The sequence below is a fragment of the Ipomoea triloba genome, chromosome 10, assembly GCF_003576645.1.
Source record: "Ipomoea triloba cultivar NCNSP0323 chromosome 10, ASM357664v1".
Lineage (NCBI taxonomy): Eukaryota > Viridiplantae > Streptophyta > Magnoliopsida > Solanales > Convolvulaceae > Ipomoea > Ipomoea triloba.
This window is the reverse complement of record NC_044925.1, coordinates 22,409,429-22,432,779: the sequence shown is the minus strand read 5'-3', so window position 1 is coordinate 22,432,779 and position 23,351 is coordinate 22,409,429. Positions and strand designations below refer to the sequence as shown.

At 36.0% G+C, this 23,351-nt stretch overlaps 5 protein-coding genes across 5 annotated transcripts; 3 read left to right on the top strand and 2 right to left on the bottom strand.

Moving 5' to 3' along the window:
• The first annotated feature begins 3,201 nt into the window (after positions 1-3,201).
• Positions 3,202-5,518, top strand: LOC116033318 (probable inactive receptor kinase At2g26730). The gene is made up of 3 exons (XM_031276071.1): positions 3,202-3,366; positions 3,397-3,685; positions 4,962-5,518. The coding sequence occupies exons 1-3, from the start codon at positions 3,202-3,204 to the stop codon at positions 5,516-5,518; spliced, it is 1,011 nt and encodes a 336-aa protein (XP_031131931.1).
• A 2,041-nt stretch (positions 5,519-7,559) lies between these two features.
• On the top strand, positions 7,560-10,310 carry LOC116031918 (KAT8 regulatory NSL complex subunit 3-like). Its single transcript, XM_031274270.1, has 6 exons — positions 7,560-7,900; positions 8,140-8,201; positions 8,379-8,514; positions 8,828-8,900; positions 9,238-9,303; positions 9,703-10,310. The coding sequence occupies exons 1-6, from the start codon at positions 7,566-7,568 to the stop codon at positions 9,904-9,906; spliced, it is 876 nt and encodes a 291-aa protein (XP_031130130.1). The 5' UTR covers positions 7,560-7,565; the 3' UTR covers positions 9,907-10,310.
• A 995-nt stretch (positions 10,311-11,305) lies between these two features.
• LOC116033317 lies at positions 11,306-11,635 on the bottom strand. The gene has a single exon (XM_031276070.1). The coding sequence runs from the start codon at positions 11,633-11,635 to the stop codon at positions 11,306-11,308; it is 330 nt and encodes a 109-aa protein (XP_031131930.1).
• An 8,461-nt stretch (positions 11,636-20,096) lies between these two features.
• LOC116031686 (probable WRKY transcription factor 53) lies at positions 20,097-21,937 on the top strand. The gene is made up of 3 exons (XM_031273946.1): positions 20,097-20,576; positions 20,677-20,805; positions 21,053-21,937. Exons 1-3 carry the CDS (start codon positions 20,263-20,265, stop codon positions 21,651-21,653), a joined length of 1,044 nt encoding a protein of 347 aa, XP_031129806.1. The 5' UTR covers positions 20,097-20,262; the 3' UTR covers positions 21,654-21,937.
• Positions 21,938-21,947: 10 nt separating this feature from the next.
• On the bottom strand, positions 21,948-22,491 carry LOC116031687 (agamous-like MADS-box protein AGL61). Its single transcript, XM_031273948.1, has one exon. It carries the CDS (start codon positions 22,383-22,385, stop codon positions 21,948-21,950), a length of 438 nt encoding a protein of 145 aa, XP_031129808.1. The 5' UTR covers positions 22,386-22,491.
• Between the last annotated feature and the right edge of the window lie 860 nt (positions 22,492-23,351).

Genomic DNA, 23,351 nt, shown 5'->3' with positions numbered 1-23,351 from the left:
TAAAAACTAGAATCAACACTACATTATATTGTTCAGTTTTACACTGGAAGAGCCGAACCCAAATTCAAACCCCCCATATGAACAATGGCAATACCCTGTCTGTGTGCATGAGTTTTACTTCTTGATTGTGTCTATATATGCATCATTTTCCTTTCCAATGCAAATTTGTTGTTTTCCCGTTCAGTGTTCAAATGTCATTTTTGGCTGTACTTCTACGTCACCCTCCCTAGGAGTCTAGGAGTGATTTTGACATAGTAAGTTTATATGGGTCGCTGTTATGAGATTATATTCCGTATGCATGCACATAGCTTAGGACGATGACCATTATCCACAGAATGATTCCAAGGAATAAGCAAAAAAGCCAGCTCTTTTGGACCAAACAAGTGATTTTAAAACCAATAAAACGTGACGACTGTTCCGATGCAGACACCTTCTCAACATTAATACAATCTGCTGTCACCTCAACTACGTCAACAAATGTTTCAAAGCTTCGATGATTCCCAGATAACTCCACAATGAAACCATAGCTATATTTATAAGTAAAAGGTGCAAGCTTTTATTTTACTGGCCACCTCTTCTCTGATATCCAGCAAACCATATCCCATCCTCCATTACTCAGAACCTTCAGTTTCTTTCGCAGAAGATGTGATAGTAAAGCAGGATGATTATTAGGGCTTTGACTACCAATCCAAGCAGGGCTTTGGGCATGTCGATTCACGAGTACCATGAAGGAAGCGTTGAGGGCGTAGGATAGGGTGCTGGGAATGATGGAGAAAGTGGTGCTCTGGAAGGCAAAATATGTGCTTTCTGTTCAACATATATATATACTCCGTAATATATAAACATAAATGTGTAGTCCAACTATAAGTTTAGTTGAGATGGAGCACATGTGCCAATTTTGTATGGAGCGAACCCTATATCAAATTAAAGGTTATGAGGTAAAAAACATGTCGCTTGGAGTCCGTCAAAATTAATTGACTCACACACGTATCTAATTATAAGTCTTTTAGTTGAGATGGATCAGACGCACATGTTTTAATTGTCAAGAGGTTTAGGTACAATGGTGATTGTGTGGAGGGTCGGAGTTAGGAAGGAGAGTTGAGAAGCTTGCCTAATCTTAAAATATGGGTTGGGCCGGGTAGAATGGCTTGCATTTTAGACTGGTCTACAATAGGGACAAGCTATTTTGGTTTGGGTTAGTCGGTACTTTTAATTTAAATATTTATAAATGATTTATTAATTTCTATTTCAAACCGTATACAATTTTTTTTTTTGCAATAAATGAAAAAAAAAATTTCTTGTTGAAATAAATCTATGGGTTAATTATAGGTAACATTGGTTTAGAGCACCTTAAGTAAAGAGTCATCAGTACCATCCCCATTGAGACTGGAATCCGTGACCTCCTCTCATTTGGGAGAGTCATCCCGTGTTACTAGGCCACAAGGTCATTTTTTTTCAAAGTCTAAATGTGGAAGAAAAAAAAGTTACAGATGAAAGAAGTGTTACCATATTCGATTAAGATAATTAAATAGCTAGGTCCCTTGGATGTTGTTCAGGTTTCCCCTTCCATTAATACCAAAAAGAAAAAGCTATAAATAATGAGAATAGTTTTCAAAAAAAAAATGAGACGAAGATTACATTACGCAATTGTTGTTTGTAGGTATAAACCTGAAATTATAAGCATTTAAATGAATGTCACACCAATAAAATTGGTGGTTAGTAGAGGGTGTATGCATGCGTGCTATATATCTGGCGGAGAATCAGAGATATGAAGGCTTAAGAGGAGATCTCAGATGTGTATAGTCGTCATTCAATCTTGTCCATGCCACAAAGGTAAAATACCTTGTCCCAAGATTCTCACAATCTAGCCTAACATGATTATGGTCATTCAATCTACACAATATAAATGTAAGTTTTCCCTTCTTTTTTTTTTTTGGAAATTTTTTAATTTTTTAGTTAATTACTTTGTCTAGTATAAAAAAAACAACGGTTTGATTTGAGGGTTCATTTTATTGAAATTTTTGCAACGAAATGAACTTTGTTGCTAATTTCGGTTATAGATATATCTATGCAATATTATATTTGCAATGGAATTAGTTTTTACTAGAGATGGCAATTTGTCTCATTCCCAACCGTGATCCCCATCCCAATAGAATAGGGACGTAAAAAATTTCGGAGAACGGGATGGGGGATGGGAAATGTGTGTAATTTAATTTTCCATAGGACATGGATACCCTTCCCTGTCCCTGAATAATTCTTATAATTTATTAAATAAATACACACTATCCTTAAGTATTTTAATTTTAATTATTGCACTAATTTAATATTTTGATTAGGGGTTGACCGGGATAGGGAATCCCAATCCTCACTTAAATAGTTAAATTCCCGTGGAGGGGACTAGGATGAGGAGTATACTCCTTGCTCTCATTTTGCCCCGCCCCGTTGTTATCCCTAGTTTCCAAAGAATTAGAGTGTTCATTAGTCATTACAATTGTTACAATAATGACCTTATAGTTTCATTGCAAAATTGTTTTATTTCCACCAAATTTTGGTGCATTTTCTATCTGTACATCAGGTACGTTTGAGACGGATTTTAGTTCCGCTGCATATAACAATACACCTTGGTATATAACGTTAAGCTAACCACGTACTATGCCTATAATAATAGTGAAATTCACACAGCCACACGCCCCGTAGGGCAGTCTCCCGAGATTCCTACGGCATTTGATTTTAAGGTCACATGTTGGGATGTTTCTATGTCCCCCAGGAGCGGTTATGACAGATTAAGTTGATATATATCAATCGCTGTTATGGGATTCCCTCAAGAATATAATGACGATGAGCTCAGCATCCAGATTTTGACTCGTAACATTATATTGTTACGTTGTTTAATAATCCACAGAATAGTTCCAAAGAAGAAGCAAAGAAAAGCCAGCTCTGGGTTCAAACAAATGATTTTAAAACCAATGAAACATGAAGACGCTTCCAATGCAGGCCCCTTCTCAACACCAATACAATTCCCCAAACACCATAAACAAATGTTTTTCAAACCTGGAATTCGTGAATCCCGAGGTTTCCTGACAATGACACCTTATTATTTGACAAGTTATACCCAAAACCTCTGCTAGTTTTTGCTGTTAACCTTCAGTTTCTTTAATTTGGATCAAAAGACGTACAGTAAACTAACCTAATAATCTCAAGATGATGAATAGGGCTTTGACTCCGAGGACGAGGAGGAGCTACAAGTACGACGAAGATAGTTGCCGGTCGATGTCGATTCACGAGTACGAGGAATTCATGGTGGGGTTCAAGGAGGATCTCCCGCTCAAATTCTGCGACCAATACCGCGGGAAGGGGAAGGGGAAGGTGCTGTACGAGGTTCACGCGCCGCCGCAGCAGATCACGCTGAAGGAGGCGCTGAGGGCGTCGGTTGGGGTGCTGGGAGAGAGTCCGATGGGGATGACGGAGAAAGTGGTGCTTCTGGGCGGCAAAACATGCGCGGTTAAGCGGTTTAGGATGGTGATGGTGAAGAGGGTTGAGTTTGGAAGGAGGGTTGAGAAGCTGGCTCAGATTAGTAGCCAATGTGAATTTCTTGTTCCCTTCTTTGCTTATCTGTATGCTAAGAGGATCAAGTTGGTTGTCTGTGATTATTATCCCATGGGAAGCCTTGCAGATCTTCTTTCAGGTATATATTATTCTAGCATCGATCCATCCATCCATTTTCGATCTTAATATTACAATCTATCTTACCCTCCATCTATATTTAATATATCTAATTGCTGATGATCAACGACTTTTAAGTATTATTACAAATAAATCATAATCTGAAGGGTGTGGTTGAGTGGAAGAGACTCATCCATCCTTATAATCAAATGTTAATGGTGTGATCCTTGACTTTGATATTGGAGTAGGTGTCTACAATCTCTTGGTAAATCTCATCTTGTGATTTAAAAAGGGAATTTAGACTAGTAAAGCTAAACTTGTAATATTCTGGTTACAAAGTCAACAATTTAATTTGACCAATTTAGTTGGAGTTTTCAATTAGTTGAAGTTGACAAGAACCAACAAAAATGGATCTGAATATCTAAGCCAATAAGGGTAATTAATGATTTAACAGAAATAGAAAATATGTTTGCAGTGATAGTTTGCGTTTACTTATTCGTCCATTTACACTTTAGGAGAGTTTAGTGTATTAGTGTATATATGTGCATTATGCGTGTGTTCAAAATAGCAATTTGCAATTTGCATTTACATCATGATATCTTATTAGCTTATGTCCCGAGCATACTCAGCGGTGAAAGCCTGAGTGTGGCTGGAGTGGCCAGCAAATGTTCAAGTTTAAATTATACTCTATAAGGTGTAAGATTCTAGGAAATAAGCATGTTTTTAGATCACTGTGCTGAGCCCTAAATTTGACGTTCAAACTTATGGTATCTTAACTTATGTTGTTGGCAAATATTTGTGTGAGACTGTCTCATCGTGAGACAGGTCAGATTGAGTCGAGTCAATGTAAAAATGTGATACTTATACGCACAAATGTCATACTTATATACTCAAATGTAATACTAATTATAAATAAATTTTTGTTACTTATAATGGTAAACGTAATACTTTTAAGGGAAAATGTAATACTTTTACATTTCGATTTAAAGTATTACATTTTTCCTCTCAAAAATATTACTCCGTATATTTTTACTTATAAGTAAAGGGAACATTAGTTATTATGGAAAATGTAATACTTTTGATGAAAAATATAATACTTTTACATTAAAATGCAAAATTATTACTATACATTTTTCAGACAAATATTTTATTCCTAATTAATATTACATTTGAGCACATAAGTATGAGATTTGCATATATAAGTATGGCATTTGCATGTTGATTCGGCCTGCCCCGTCCTGTCTCACGAATAAGAATACATGAGACGGTTTCACACAAGTGTGACCTTATGTTCTTAGGTGCGAGGGAGCGAGGTCAAACAGCGCTAGAGTGGGGCCAACGGCTGCAGATAGTGGTCAGCATTGCCCAAGCCATTGCATTTATCCACTCCCAACCCCACCACTCTGATCACAAGGACAAGGACATGTACCTAAACGTCCATGGCAACATCAAGTCCTCCAACGTCATGATCAACGTCGACTTCACCGCCTGCCTCGCCGACTACGGCTTCGCCCAGCTCGCCGCCCGGACGGACCACTGCGACACGCCACAGCACGTCAAGTCATCGTCGTTTAGGTCAAACTTCAGGTTTTCCGAAACACTAAGTCAGAAGAGCGATGTGTACAACTTCGGGGTCATCTTACTGGACGTGCTGGGGATAAAGAAGAGCGACGTGAACAAAAGGGGACTAAAGATGGGCAGTTGTTTCGAATTCGACGTTCAAGGGAAGGAGAAACGGCAAGCGTTTGGGGTATGGGACATTGCTTTGGCTTGCACCAAGAAGTTGCCCGAGGAGAGGCCCGATATGGAGAAGGTGGTCACACTTGTGTACGATGTGAAAAAGGTAACCATGTAGGATATAATTAATATGTTGTAATGTTAGATCACATGTGAGATCATATGTAAGACAATTTTGGATGATTTACTTTGCTGTGGCCACTGGGTTGGCCGGGAGATGTAAATCTCTTTCTGTTTATTTAGGTATTTGTTTCATATATATATTGTTTGCAACCTTAATATTGTAAACGCAAATTCAACGATAATATCCATGTAAGGATTGTTCCTCTCTAACTCATTCTTATTCCGATCCCCTTCATTGGAATGCGTAATCTTTAATGTTTTTTTATTTTTAGAGTTAATTCCATTTTTGCCATAGATTTATAGGTGACAATCCACTTTTAGTCCTTAGAACATTTAATTTTAGTCCTAGTATTATTGTGGCATGACTAATTTTGGTCCTTTATCAACAAATCAGTGTAAATATCGTTAAATATAATGACATTTCGGTCTTCAATTATGAATGCTTTTAAAAGAATAAACATAAAAGATATAGCGATTCACCATATTTTGTATAAATAATATTGAAATGTATTTGTATTTAACGATATTTCAACGATTTTGTTGCTGGATGACTAAAATTGGTCATGCCACAATAATACTAAGACTAAATGAGAATGTTCTAATAAAAAAGGACTAAAATGGATTGTCACCTATAAATCTAAGACAAAAATGAAATTAACTCTTTATTTTTATTCTATTTTTGTTTTTTTTTTTACTTTTTTTTTTTTTTTTTTACAACAGAAACCTATGATCATATTATCTAATGGTGTGTATAGTACCAGATACACTTCTTTTTAATAATATAGCATGCAAATTATTTATGAGATGTAAGTCGCATAAAAAAAACCTCGTTAAAATACACAAAATCTTTAATCTTGTGTTTATGGATGTAGGCTAGGGTGTAAACGAGCCGAGCCGAGCTCGAACCCAGGGTGGCTTGAGCTCGAGCTCGTTAAAGAAGGCTCGGCTCGAGTTCGAGCTCGAGCTCGATCGAGCTTGAAAATTGATGCTCGAGCTCGAGCTCGGTAATATTCGAGCTGTTCGAGTTCGGCTCGAGCAGCTCGATTGTTCGAGCTCGATCTTGAGCTTGAGTTCGAGCTTGAATTTGAGCTCGAATTCATGCTCGAACTCAAGGTCGAGTCCGATTTTAAACTCGAATTTAACCTGTTTGATTTTAAATTTATGTTTCAATTAAAAATAAACTATAATATTATATATATCGCTCGCGAGCGGCTCGTCGAGCCACGAGCCTAAGACATTAGAGCTCGAGCTCAGCTCGATTATTAAATGAGCCGCTCGAGTTTGGCTCGAACTCGAATTTGACCGAGCTCGAGCCGAGCGGCTCGTGAGCAGCTCGCGAGCCGCTCGGCTCATTTACACCCCTAATGTAGGCTAAAATACAAAGAACCAACCCACGAAATATTAAAATTAAAGTGTTATATATACATACTTCCAAATTCTACTCCCTTACTTCTAATTCATGATATATGTGGCAATCCCTTACTTCTAATTCATGATATATGTGGCAAACAATGATACATTATTTTCATCATGTTGGTCCATATAAAAGGGTCTACATCAAAAACTTGTGAGAAAGAATAAAAGTTAGGAGTATAAAATGGGAGTTAAGTAACTTCACCAAGTATTTTCCAAAATTAAAACTCAATCATCACTTCTAGTACTCCTTTTGAGATCAAATTTAGCATTAGAGTTGGCGGTTGTTATGCCATGGACGCGAGTCTACCTTGCAAGGTGGACTCGATTCAGGTTCACAATTTTAGAACACTATATTCACAATTTCATAACTCTATATTCAACAGTATAATACAAATTTTGAATCTATATAACAAAATTGTGAATATATAGTTAAAAATTTGTGAATATAGAGTTCAAAAATTGTGAATATTGAGTAATGTAATTTTGTATATTGAGATCTAAAATTGTGAATATAGAATTCTAAAATTGTGAATATGGATCCGGGTCCATAGCATAATTTGCCCAGATTTGGTAATTTACTAGTTTAGCCCATTACTCCGGCCCATTTTAGTTTTTCATCTTCCCTGATGTTTGGCGCGAAAATCACTGTATGTATCAGTGGAATTAGGGTTCCATTTCCCAAATTCAGACCTCCCGGACCTCGAAGAACGTCATCTTTTCTACTGTCGAATCATCCATTAGAGAGGAGGATGCCCCCTAGGCGTGCTTCAAAGCGCAAGCGCATCAGTGAGGACGAGCTGAAAAATGTCGAAAAGCAAGAAGAGGAAGAAGCACCTGCAGCAGCATCCAATGAAACGACTGCGTTTAAAAGCTCATCAGCGAAGAACATAAAAGAGAATGCACCTCTGGTGGTGTTCGCTCACGGCGCCGGTGCTCCTTCCACTTCTGAATGGATGATCAGGTACATGCATAAGTGTTTTGCATTCTTGAGCTAAAAGCGCGATAGGTGTTGTATTTGCGGAGTATACATTTTGCTTCTGGCCGAAGCAAGGCTTTGTTCTGGCTCCAATTGACAGACACTTTTAATGAAGTTCAGTTGTTAGTGACTTATTAGTGATAAATATGCATAGGAGATAAGTTAACTAAGTGAACTGAGATTTTTGTACAAGTAATATAAAGCTTTTACTGTGTTCTATGCAGATGGAAAAACATGTTGGCCAAGGCATTGAATGCTATTGAGGTCGTAACTGTTGACTACCCATGTAAGGCTTGGCATCACCAATAGATTTCTTATAGCTTTCATGGCAATATAAGTATGAATTGTTGTGTGATGTCTGTAATCTACTAAGATGGGTAATCATAAATCAGACACCTAATAGTACTTTATTCCACCCTAAGTATAAAATGCAGTAGGGAGACTCAAGTATTTTACACTGCAGACATTTCTGGTGGAAAGCGGAAGGCTCCTCCCAAGGCTGAAAAATTGGTTGACTTTCATTCTGATGTTGTAAAAGAGGCAGTAGCTAAATACCCTAACCATCCACTGATATTAGTTGGGAAATCCATGGGGTCAAGGTATTTCTAGCTATTGCGGATAAGACTCATTTTCATGACATAATTGCAGAATAGATTTCTTTTTGTATCCACTGACCATGTTTCAGGTGATTTTGGGAACACCCTCAAGTTATTTCTGTTTCTTCATTTCTTTGATTTCAATTACTTTATGTTACACAATTATTTTCAATTTCTTTACTTAGTCTGAGATAGGTTTCCATCTGCACAAGACCTATATGCAGTGTGGAGAATTAATGACAAAATGGATGACTACTTATTGGGCAAGAAAACCTGGTTTGTAAGACTAACCCCCATATCCTGCTCCTTTGTTTAGGGTCAGCTGCATGGTAGCCAGTGGACAAGACATTGGTGCTTCTGCTCTAGTTTGCTTGGGATACCCACTAAAGGTCAACCTTCATGGCTTTATGTGCATAATAGTAATGCTTGTTATGCTGTAATATCTTTCTCAAGCATTGCATTCTCTTTTAAAATTAGAAGTGATAAATGGCAACTGATATATGTGAAGTATTTTGATAGTTTGATGATCCTATAAACACAGAAAACCAAGGAAAATTATAATTGCTTTATCACCTCAACCTAGCAAATACTGCCATATAGCATTTAAATAGAGTGGAGAACAGGGGAAGAGCAAAAATGATCAATTAGCAGAAGAAGCTGCATGCTTGAAAGTTTATGCAACATTATATGTTTTCTGTTACTATTGGAAATTTGCAAATATTACAGGGAATAAATGGTGCTGTGAGAGATGAGATACTGCTACAACTTAGAGTTCCCATAATGTTTGTGCAGGTACTTGCACTTGGCTATATATGTTTCTCTTTTTATGAAGGTGATATTATCACAATGAAGTCAATATTAAATTTGTATGGATGGATATTAGTCAGTCACACGTATTGTATGCCTGTTCTATTTAAAAACTAATGATTGGTGTTTTCTCAATATATTTTCTATTTTAAAATTAAATTTGATGACTCTACCTTTTTACATTGCTTAGATAGCTCTCTTGGTGCTTGTAATCAGTGCTTTGGCTGCTGATACGGCATTATTCCACATTTAATCAAATATTTTAAAAAATTCCATCAGAAATATCTAATTATGCAATCTATAGTTTGAAGTGTATTCTTAAGTCCTTGAATTGGAAATACTAGATGTTGAGCCTTGTATAATATAGTCCTTTTTCTGGTGAAGGGTAGCAAAGATGGACTTTGTCCATTAGATAAACTGGAAGCTGTTAGGAAGAAAATGACCTGTGCTAATGAGTTACATGTGATTGAGGGGGGCGATCATTCATTCAAGATTGCAAAGAGGCACCTGCAATTTTCTGAAACCACTCAAGAAGAAGCTGAAGATCTTGCTGTTCAAGCAGTTGCGACCTTTGTTGCTAATTTGTAAGATATGTGACACTTTGGACAACCTGTCAGTCTTTCCATTGTTAGAGAAGACCACTCGTGGTCATTCTAGTTTTGACCCCATTTTGCTAGTGTTTCACCTTGACTTGTACGGGGAATTTTGTAAAGGAGCATCTAGCTCTTCTGTGGTTAGAATGTTTGCGAAAGACGAAAGTTGCTACTTGTAAAATCTGAATTATCTACAGAATAGCAGACTGCAGATATGTAAATTTGACAATTTGTAGCTAGTGCTAAGATTATTTTATGTGGTAATCTGGCCAATATTCTTGTTGCCATTGAACGGATAACTCCCACATGAAAGAGTGATGACTATTGATTGGTTTGTTCAGCTCGCTTCTGGCACTGAACTGATGCCTATGAATGTAGAATTCAAGCTATAACCACTGCCCACTGGTATTCCATTCCTCTTTCAGTTTCTGATTTCTAGACATTAATGGCGACAGAGCTTGCTTAAGTCATACTGTGTTATGAATTTTTAATATAGTTCTACCCTTATGCTCACAATCAGCAATCCCATCATCTGTGAGTCTCTTTTTCTGCTAATGACCTACTTGAAAGAGTATTTATTCTATTGTATGCATAATTTTGTTTTGTTGACACTTATTCCATTTGTCTGCACTTAGCTCTATCACATTCACGGCACCTTGGTACTCCATATAGAATGATCCTGTCCAGTGAGTGCAACTAATGACATGACAAAGTGACCCTAAGCTGTCACTTTTTAGATTATGTATTTGTTATGTTTCTGTTTGTAGTGAAGGCTGTAACTGTTTTATTAACAAGCTATTTTGCTATGTGATAGAGATCAATCCAAAATCCAAGATGTAATTTTTGTTAAAACTTGAGCATCAGTATCTAGATAAAAACCATAAATTCTTCTTTCAAAGGAAGTTTGGCTTATTGATTCTTGTCACTCTATTGTTACAGTGGATCTACCAGGGAGCTTATAGTGTTCAGTTGCCTTGGAAAGTCAAAAGTAGATGATTTTTCAGGTTAGTTCATTTTGTCCTTGCAAAAATTTCCTGTCCTTGTTCTCCAATTGTCAATAATGATACTTGTTCCTCATTCTCTAGCAGTGGAGCTCTATTGGTATTTACTGACACTTTTGATTTGCTACATTGTGTTATGAACTTTATTCTGATATCAAATATGAACAATGGCATATACAGAAACCATGTTTTTAATTAATAGATATGGAGTAATAGATACATAGAAAATTTAGAATTTATTCTGCATAGCATATCACAGCACACACTCTTTATTTTTTCTATTTCAAATTTAGCATAGTATAGAATTCAGAATAACATAAGTACCATCACTCTTTATCTTCCTTCATTGGATCACTCTTATTCGTAGTTCTTGATTCTTCATCCCCACGGTTTTCACTTCTCATAATCGCTCTCATCACTGCTGCTGTCACTGCTATCATTGCAGTTTCCTTCCCTGTGCTTTTTCTTCCCGCCTATGGTCTTCACCTGGGTTTTCATCTTCTCCACGAAACCCTCTTTCCTCTCACAGGTTACAGTTGAACCCTGGCTCGCAGATTGATGGCCATGCTGTTTGTGAGCGTCGTGATGAAACACTTTCCCTGCCATTTCTTTCACCTTGTCGGTTAAAGAATGGTGTTGATCGTTTTCGACCTTGTGGCTGGTAACGGTGGTGGTTGTGATGGTGGTCTGATCCACTTCTTTGTAGCACTGGGTCGACGCCATTGAATCAATGCAACGAAGAAAGTACAGAGGAAATGGTATTCAGAGGCTTAATTGGTGTTTTTGATCACTTGCTTGAGGTTTCCAGGGACTCAACATGCATGCATATATATAGCAATGGGAAGGTATGGTATCCTATCATCTTATTAGAATCTGGTTCTTTTTTTCTGCAAAAATGATTGATTCTTTCGTGAGATGGTTTTTCTTGTCCATTTTTATTCTATTCTTTTTGTGCATTTTAAGCATTTGATGAGCTCCGCTTGTATGGTATCTCGTGGAGAAGGTTCGTGAAGGCACAATGTGAAAAGCATCATGTGGTCATGGCAGCAGAGATTTTCACAAATTGTCCTTTTCAGGAAGAAGTCATGTATGGGTGGCAACTAAACAATAATGCTATTTGAGAATAATGTTAGATGTATATAAGTTTTTGCGGTTAAATTTATACATGTTTAATTGTCTACTTACATTGGCTTGATTAATTTCTGATTTTGATCATTTTAGAAGGTGTCAATTAACATAAAGAATTACGAAGTCGCATTTAATCTATACAAACAACCACAATAGTAGAGAGGCAGAGAGCTAGCCACTTTCGCAAAGGGACATAACCCTCAAAACATGGAAAAACATTAACTCATAATTAGGCAATTAAAAAAATGAGTGAATGAGATCGAAAAAAGTAAATTTACAACAATTAGATGGAGCGAAAAGCTAGGTCCACTACACCCAATTCTATTAATCAACTTTGCAAAATTTCATAAATAATTAGAAATTAAAAGGATAAAAAAAAAAGATGAAAAGGAAATCAGGAAGGGTAAAAATTTTTTTAATAATAAAGTGTTTACATTTTTTTCAATATTTCAACTTCATCTGTATTCTTTTTCAATTGTGATGGGGTGATATGGCAATCTTATCCAACCTTGTGCACCAACAAGGACTTCCACAAATTTTGGAGGTAAAGTACTCCTAAAAGGATTTTAAAATGCAAATTCAAAAGCCGCACTGGAGATGGGAACATCAAGCACATCCTTAATCAATTTGAAGAGTATATGAAACCTTTCACTATTCAGTTTCTCAATTTGAGTAGGCCAAATTCATTTTCATCATTTACAATTAACTCACTTAAATAAATTTTTAACCCCATTTTCTTAGTGCCCAATTCCCCACTCTCCAACCTTTACTTCTTTAACTGAGCTTTTAAATGAGACTAAGGCTTCCCAATTGAGACAAATTCATACCAGACAAATTGCACAACAAAAGGACTAATTTGCATAGTATGTAGCATTGTAGCTGAAATTGAGATTCTTATCAGTGTTTTTTCTCAGTTTATAGTACAGTGACCAAGTTCATAACTGACGTGAGACCAAGTTTTTAATGCAATTCTTTACCCTGCAAAGCAAAGTTATTTGTGGACCCCACTTGACAAATTCAACATGAAAAAAAGACTTGCAATTGCTTTTGTTCTTATTTTGTTCTGTTCGATGCAACTTTGCATTTGTTTTTGTTTTTTTTTTACTTCCTCTCTCCTCTCTTTCTCTTTCCTATATGACAAAAAAAAAACCAAAAAAAACCAAAAAAAAAAACCAAGACTAATGTAAATGCTCTAATAGTCTCTTTTAAGTCACTAACTCTCATAACAACACTGACTCTTGGAGAGAGTTATAGAATTAGGGCTTCCACCATGGTCTAGGGCATTTGCTAAGTTAGAGAGACATAAACTAGGGTTTAATAGTTATTCAATAAGCTTATAATATCGAGTACAATCATATATACTATTCGATACTAGCATCACTTATATCAATAATATTTAATATAATTAAGTATATTTATATAGCAACTCTCCTAGATGGGAGATCATGAGATCGAGCCTCAGTGGGTCAACAGTCGCCTCTACTGAAGCTCAAACCCACTCAATTCCATGTGGGAGTGTAAACCGGGTGCCACTAAACCACAAGCTCTTTGGCACTATATTTGAAATTAAGATTATATTATTGAAATTGGTTAATTCAAAATTTGCACTATCATGGTAAAGTTGAAAATGTGACATTTAGAAGCAGATCAAGTGGATATCCTATAAACCAAATTCATTAAACTGGCCCAACAGTCTGGACCTATCTTAATCACGTTTTGGTCACCAAACATTTCAAAATTATGTCATGACAGTAGTTATGCCGTGGATAGGTAGACCTGGGTCCAAAAACGACGCTTTTTTTTTTTTTGTTTTTTTTTTTTGTTTTTACATATTGGCCTGAAATGTGGAACACAAACTCTACATTCACATACACTATACTCTACATTCACAATTTGTAAACTCTACATTCACACATTACAGGATTATATGTTTAGTAACTATATTACCACTGTTATGCATTCACACATTCAAAACTCTATATTCACAGTTCCTATATATACTCCATATTCACAACTTAAGAACTCCACATTCACACATTACAGGGCTACAAGTTGCTAGAACTTCTTAACTCTATTACAGATTCACACATGCATAACTCTACATTCACGATTTCTATACTCCATATTCACAATGAAACCTCCACATTCACACATTTCTGGGCAACTCTACATTCATACAATCACAAGTCTACATTCACGATTTCTATACTCTACATTCACACTTTGAAACCTCTACATTCACACTTTTTGGACAACTCTAAATTCAGCAATATGTTTACTAATTAAAAAAAAAAAAAGACAAAACGACGTAGTTTTGGACCTAGGTCCACCTTGCAAGGTGGACCTGGGTCCACAGCATAATTTGCGATGTCATGAACCAATATTCACACTTTTAGATCTCAATATACGAAATTACATTACTCAATATTCACAACTTTTGAACTCTATATTTACAATTTTATTATATAGATTCAAAAATTGTGTTATACTGTTGAACATAGAGTTATGAAATTGTGAACATAGAGTTATAAAATTGTGAACATAGAGCTATGAAATTGTAAACATAAAAGTATGAAATTGTGAACATGAAATTATAAAATTGTGAACATAGAGTTATGAAATTGTGAACATGGAGTTATGAAATTGTAAACATGGAGTTATGAAATTATGAACATAGAATATAATTATAAAATTGTGAACATAGACCCAGGTCCACCTTGCACGGGAACTGAATTCTATATACATACATACATATATGCAGTGACATTTTCATAATTATCATCAACTTCACTATGCAAACTTGAATACTTAAATATGCAATCTTTAACAACTAAATATGCAAACCTAGTAGATTTTTAAAAATCAACAAAAAGCTAAATTCTAAATCTAAACCGTAAATGCTAGACCTTAAGTAATAAAAAGTGAACTACTAAACCAAATAAAATCAAAACTCTATGCATTTTTGCAAGTATAATCTTTTAATACTAAATATGCAAAATGTTAATATTAAATGTGCAAACCTGAAAAATTTTAAGAATTACAGATTTTAGTATTCAAGTTTGCATAGTAAAGTTAGTGATAATTATGAAAATACCACAGTTTTTTTTTAATTTGATTTGATTCGTTCGAGTTTTCCCAATGTAATCCAATCTCTCTCTCTATATATATAAACACATGTGCACGCAAGCACACACATATTTACACGCGCACATAGAGTGGCTATATAACTTTTCTTTTTAAAAATAATATTTCAAAAACTAATAAGTCCACAAAATTTAATTTATCCACAATAAGACTTCGCTAAAAGTTTTAAACTTGTATGTGCTTGAAATAAGATGTTTGATAATAGTCTTGGCACGGTAGAAAATAATAATTATAGTTTTAAGAGTATATACTTTTGCTATGTAACATACATGTTGGAAAGGAAAAAAATACGGAGTAAGTAAATTATATCCATAAAATTAATGAGAAATAAACACGTTAGAAAATAGAAAGTAGAATAAAAATTCGTATAGTATAACACCGAAATTATTGATGGGAGTTGTGTGACTTCATTATTATTATTGAGAATCAAATTATTGGACCACTGTTTAGAGTTTAAAAAAAAAAAAAAAAAAAAACATTTAAAAAAAAAATTGTCGAGAACGGGTATAAAAACGACAATACGCACGCATTGCATTTGAGGACTTGGATTCCATTTCGTCATTTTCATCGAAATCACTCTCCAACTGCCAACTATATCTTATTCTCTTGCTTTTTCATCATTCATTTCTTAATCTCATCACTTTCTGAAAATTATATTCACTCCCTTCATCGCATTTTATATTATTTGCTCGTACACGAGACTCAATTAAAGTTATTTATAATATAAATTAATTTAATTTCATTTTTATAATAATTAACGTAATTTGATTTTTTAAAGCAAATTTGTGAAAGAAAATAAACAAAAAAAATTGATTTGAGTGGGGGCAAAAATTTTAAAAACATCAAAATGTGAAAAAAAAAATATTTATGATAAAATACGAAATGATTGGAATAAATTGCATATCATCTCTATTAATATAATATTCATAAATATTTTTTATTTATTAAAACGTTTGTACTACATTGACTACATAGTTCATAAATGGTAAATTTTATCATAAACTGAATTACAAAAAATATTTAGAATTAATTAATCAATTTAAATAATTATTATCATACATAACACATTATATATAACTCTCACAATTAAATTTAAAAAACTACAATTAAAATGTAGTTAACAAGTTTTGATCACTAAACCCCTTAAAGAACAATAAAGAGCTTATTACCAACTAAGCTACTTTAATCCCTAATAACTTTTTTATATAATAGTTTATCTACTTCTATTAAAAATCTACTATATATACACACACGCACACACATATATAATGGGGTAGGGAGGTGGGGGGCAACTGCCCCTATTGCCCCCCTCTGGATTCGTCCATGAAGAGGGAAATTTTAGGCAGTAAAAAATGTGAAATAATGTGAAATAAACGCTTTTATGGCCCATATGTTTTTATCTCCTAGAATCTCTCATTAATATTACTCAATTAAAGGGATTACTAAATAAAAACAAATTTAAATAGTTAATATACTTTTATTGGTAAAAGTAATGATTTAGCTTTTTCTAACTTAAGCCCTGTTTGGTAAATAATTAGCCTATCAGTTAATTTTGGCCTATTTGATCATTATTTTTTTTTGATTAACGAGGTAAACCCCACTCCTCATTGTGTGAGTAAACCCTCGCCCTGTGACCCTAGCTGGCAAAAGACCACAAGGAGGTAAACCAGTTTAGGTTACCCATAACTGACCGGCTCAAACCCAAAGGCTTGAGGTTCAAATCCACGACCTCTCGACTGCAGGTTTGATCATTATTAGTTGTTTTACTTGGTTAAAAAATCAATATAAGTGTTTAGTTAATAAGCTTTTTGTAACTTCAAAATACTAAATTTCAAAAGGCTACTCAAAGCAACCTTTTCAATTAGTCTTTTTAGAAAAACAAATTATACCAAACAACTATCAGCTAACAGCTAATTTACCAAACATTTTTCTACAATCAATTAATATTATCAATTAATTATACTTTCTAACTCAATCAGCTAATAGTCATTTACTAAACAGGTCTTAAGCAATAAAAATAATTATGTAAAAAGTAGAGGATTGCCTCGCATTTTCGTTTCTTAAAATCAGTAAATTTTCCTCGTAAGTCTTTGTTTACATTGACGATTTTCAATTCACCAATAAGCATTAAAAAATAGAACAACGTATTTAGCCATTATTCTCTCATTTGATCTATTGTTAGAGTATTCCGAACACTTCCACACCCACCATCTCCAAATCTTCAAGTGCTCTCAACGACCTATCATTTATGATATTTGTGATATACTACTTGATGTGATATGGAGACTTAATCAACTTCTTTTCCTCCACCAGAAATTAAAATAAAATCAAATTTTAAAAATATATACAAAAGCATATTACAGGCATCCGATAATGAGCCCTTCCTCTTGACCAGAAGAGTGTTTGCGTAATTAGGTGTCCCCTTCTTCTTCTTGGTGAATTTTATATATATACAGTCAAGTTCCCGTAAGGACAGTGCTTCCCGTGTAACTTTGCGGCTACTCACCATTAGGTACGCATAAATGTACTACAAAGTGTTGGGAAATGCACAATTAGGTATGGTGAAGTGTGGTGCATTTTTTTGGTGTGTGGTGCGTTTTGGGTGCATTGGTGCATTTCCGAAGACTGTGTGGTGCATCTATGCATATTTAATGGTGAATCTGCACCAACTGCACCAGAAACACTGTCCGCATTTGAATCCGTATACGTGTGTGTGTTAAAGTTAATAGTATTAAATTTAAAAAATTCGGATATCCTAAATATTTATGAGAAATTTTCTCAAGTAGACAAGTTGAGAAGTGTTAAATTTAGGTGAAATTATCCCTATCATACCAAACAGTTGAAGGACCAATGAAAAGGTCTTTATCTCCTGAGAAAGTTCCAAGAAATTATACCACCTAATTTACTACGTATTTTGCACTTGCAAGCTTCATCTGAAAATAATCTTTTCTAATCGTATGAAGAATAAGTATTCTTTTATTTTTCTTGATTACTCGTGAGAACATGTGATTTTGAAGGAGATTAGTTAAATTAGTAATATAATCCTTCATTTCGCTTAAAATGATTTAAGTTTGATTCTTATCACTAAAAATATTTCTTGCCATATGACATGTAAATTTGATTATTATAAGAGCATCCTTATCAATGGAGTTTTTTCGCGGTTTTTTAAGAGTTTTTGTAAGTGTGATTATGAAAGAGAAAATGAGAGGAGGAGAAGAAAAAAAAAACAAATACAATTTAAAAAGTAAAAAATAAAACATTGTGTCAGGCGCCCCTGACACGCCCATGGGCGGTTGCTGTGCGCGATACCCGCATAGTAGCCAATGTTAAAAAAAAAATTGCCTTGCTCATTTACTGTAGAATGAACCGGCTCTTGCAGATGCTTTCCTCTTCTTCTCTCTCAGTGCTATGTGGCAAATTTCTGACAATAACCAATGAAATATCCACTGCTAGGGATGGCCTAAACAATTTGCCTCGAGTCTAAAGTATTGAATTAATGGGTAATGTTTAATTGATTAACGGACCGATTAATCTAAAAAAATTAGTTGGATTAATTCGAAAATATAAATTTTAGAGCGATCAAGTATTAAAGTTTTAGACAATTTTAAATAATTGAATTGGATCAATTTGATTTGATTAAACGATTAATTAACCGAATTTGCACACTCATACGGTGAATGGTCCACCAATCACCCAATTTCTACGTAGCCAATAGAAATGGAGGACGCGGAGTCTGAGGTTAGAAGATTCTTTCCTTTTATACCTTAACATTTTCACCTCTTTTTTCTTCTCTTAAACTCAATCATTTATGTCCATTCCCATCTTTAGTAGAGAAATAATGAAAGAAAGAGACCCCTTTCTGTTGTTTGAATCGGTCAGCACATGGACTTTCCTACTACTACATCTACACCGCTCACAAGCAACGTCTTTGTACGGTGGAGATTGACACCCCCATGCAAAAATACAAACACTTTTAAAATTTCTGTTTGTCACAACTTTTACAAGGCGTTTGATTGAATGGAAGGAATTATGGGGAAAAAAATTGTAATTCAGTGGGAAAAGAATAAGGTGGAAATAAAGTAAGAATTCAAATTATGTTATTTGGTAGAGAGGAATAGAATTATTAGAATTGATAACGGAAGTAGTATAAAGATTAAAATACATTCGTGTAATAATAACCAAGGGTAATAGTGTCATTTCATCTATTTTTTCTTTCCCAACAATAATTGAATTGCAATTCATGGAGTACCCCATTAATTGTAATTTCTTCCAACCAAACATTGTAATTGGAGTAACCAAAGAATTATGGCAAAATTGCAATGCAATTCAGGTCAACCAAACAACCAATTATATTTATCGTTCCTCATAAATTCTGAGATTATTATATCCTCAGGATTCGAACGGCTCTCAACTCTTATTGGAGCACAAAGAGTTACTTTGATCCACCTTATGAGTTATGCCACTAGACCACGAGATCATTGCACAAAGAGTTAATACTGTGAGCCACTTTATACCACTAGACCACAAAATCATTTGTCTAAGTATGCAGAGTCTTTATAATGCTCAAAAGTAATCTAATAAATGCGAGTAAAATGTTGAGCATATACAAAAGATAAGATCCATGGATTTATTGTCTCCTAATTATATTGCAAAGATTTTTAGAGAAATTGGGTGGGGGAATTGTTGGGGGGTTTGAATTGGTCAGCACTAAGCATGTTTGGACCTTCTTTTCTTACGCCTCTCTATCTCACTATTACACTTGTATTTCTGCTATGACCAAAGACTAGTCCAAGCAGAAAAACTCGGTTTCTCCAGTCAAACTTCAAACTCTTGCACTCACTGCATTAATTTTTTTTTAAAGAAATTCCACAGCCCTTTTTGCTATATAATAATCCATTTCAAAATGCCACTCTTTATATTCTCCTTCCTCAGCACTCTTCATTCCATCCTAAACTTGCTTCCCAAACAACTTGTTGAGCTTTGAATCCGAATCGAATCCAATCCAACTCTGAACCACAAAACCGAACGAACCCATTTTTGTGATCACCGGCTTGGAATGAACTAGCCCTTTTGTCGAAATGGACAGCGCTTATAACGGAGAATACAAGGCTCTACTCAATGAGTTAATCCAAGGGATGGAATGTGCAAAGCAGCTAAGAGTTCATCTCAACTCTGCAGCTTCTTCTGAAACCCAATACTTTTTTCTGCAGAGGATACTCTCTTCTTATGAGAAAGCCCTGTTGATTCTCAAATGGAGGTTGGTAGGGCAATCCCACCCAGTGGCACCACCTCTGCCGGGTGCACCTGAACCTTCCATCTCTCTCGATGGGAGCCTCGACATTAACAACAACAGTTTTAAGGAGCAGCAGGACTACAATGTATCAAAAAAGAGGTACGCCTTATTTGATCTGTCTCATTATATGATCAAGATTCTAGATGTTGTGCTGATTCTATTGCAGTTTCTTACCTGTTTTTTCTTTGTTGGCTTGCAGAAAGGCGATGCCAACATGGACCGAACAAGTAAGAGTTGGCGCTGAGAATGGCCTCGAAGGCCCTACAGAAGATGGATATAGCTGGCGAAAATACGGGCAGAAAGACATTCTTGGAGCTAAATATCCCAGGTGAATACTTCATAGTGAACTCCAACTCCATTGTTTCTGCATGAAAGTTATGAAAACCAATGGTTATTAGAACAAGATAGAGACACACAATAGGCAACCCCAGCCAAATTAGTTAGACTGTCTTGGTCACCAGGTTACAAGTTCGGCCTATTGGCCTCCTGGTAGTCCTCAAACAATGACTGAGGGTTTTCCTCGTCACCTAAACATGCCAGAACATGTCTAATCCTAAGAATTTTCATGTTTGCAGGAGCTACTACAGATGCACGTTTCGCCTAATGCACAACTGTTGGGCAACTAAGCAAGTGCAGAGATCTGATGATGATCCAACAGTATTTGACATCACATACAAGGGGGCACATACATGCAACTTAGCTCCCACCACCTCAGTTCCCCCGCTGAGATCGCCTGAAAAACAAGAACTCAAACAAATTCATCACCAGAACGAGAGTTTCCAGGCAATGCAATCAAACCAGATGCTAATGAACCTGAGAGCAAGCCTGAGAGTGAACACAGATGGATTGGACACAAAGGAAACCGCATTCCCCTTCTCCTTCCCTCCAACATTCTCGGGACTTACAGACGAGAATCAACACTTCCAGAGCTCACAGGTTGATGACAATGCAGTGGCATTGGGCACATACTCACCCTCCTTTGTTTCCCCCACCACTCCCGAATCGAACTACTTCTCTGCTTCACAGCAACACCACACAAATGCCTTCAAGGGAGTTCATATATCCTCAGCCAACACATCATCAACAAACTCTCCAATTGTGGGCTTGGACTACTCACTTCACCCTGCAACTTTAGACCCAAATTTCCCATTTGATACCTTGGAGTTTCTCACATGATCTGTCTCAGTTAGACATAGCAGTAATTCAAACCAATAAAGACCAAATATGGTGATTTTTGTGATGATTTTTGCCACCACAGATTGAAGTTTAGATTAGAACACTCAAAAGACCTGTTGTATTGTACTGATATAAATATCAATACTGTGCAAACTAAATTAGAACTATTTAGGGCTGTCAAAAGTTCAGGACCTGTGTACTGATATATATAAATTACAAATGTTCTTTAAAATCTGTATAAAATTTAGATTCTGATTTAATTAACAATCATAAATTGAGTCAAATTTCAATGTATCAACCGGTTAGACTAATGATTTCATTTACACGAGCAATCACTTTTCTTTTCATCTCTTCCATAGCTGAATCGAGCTTTTCCAGTTCTTCCATGCTCATCTCTTCCACCTTCATATCATCATCTTCATCATTTAAACCTTCATTACTCGCCACCACCACCGCATCTTCTGGAACCTTCCGAGCCTCTGCATCATCGTCATCAACACTACCCCGATTGGCGTCGTAGCTATCGTAGCGAGCCAATACAGCATTCACGGAAGGATGTCCGAAGGCGAACGCATTGCCGGCTAACGAGAAAGTTATCACGGCGGCCTCCGCGTTGCACCGCTTGCAGAGCTCGCTGGCTTTTTTGAACAGGCCTTGGCGGCGCTTGGTGAAGGTAGTGTGCCTCTTCGCCTTGTCCTCAATTCTCTTGATTTCCACCTTCGTTCTCACCATGATTAAATCCCCGGCCTTCGGAGGGAACGATAGCGGTTAAAAACGATTTAAAAAACAAAAACTAGGGTTTGTGTGAGGAAGAAACTCTACCGCACAAGAACTGATATGGAAGTAGACATGTAAGGAGAGGAAAATACTATAGAGACTGATTAGGATCCCTGGATTTTCTAAATCTTATCATGCCCTTCCCACATTTACCATTTTTGTTTCAAATTAATTTAGTAACCGAAAAATTTACTTTAAATATCTGTTTTTTTTAAAAAAAAATATTTAGATAAGATGTGTTTGGAGTTTAGCGTAGTTGGTTTGTCATCTAACTTAAAAGATCATGATCGGAGGTAGTAATGTGGGGTTCGAAGGTCTAGATTAGATCTATGACTGATGGGTTGTTTGTGTTGTGGCGATTCAAAGGTCTGGATTGGATCTATTATGACAGGTGGATTTTTTTTGGTGGGGGAAGGGACCCGAGGGGTCCCTGATAGAAAATAAATTAACGCCTTCTGCTCGATGCCGCTCCCTGTGCATCACGGGTCAGTAGATCCTTAATGCCGTCAGGGGGATGGTAAAGTAGAGTGTTGCCCCAGGCCAATGTCTGTCCAAGATTGGCAAGGAAATCGGCACACTGATTCCCTTCCCGGAAGACATGCATAACCTTGATCTCGCGGAAGAGTCGAATAAGCGATTTACAATCCGCTAGCAAAGCTGAGTCAAAGGAGTCGTCATTAGTGGTCGTCTCCAAGATACTCACCAAGGCTTCCGAATCTGATTCAGCAATAACGTGCGTATAGCCTCGCTCTTTGGCGATGATGAGGCCTTCGCGGAAGCCCCATAATTCCGCCATGAAGCTCGTCGTGTAGCCAATGTTTGCTGTGAAGCCAACGATCCAATTCCCTCCCTGATCTCTAATAAGACCACCTGCGGAAGCTAAACCCGAGGTATTTTTCCTCGCGCCATCCGAGTTCATTT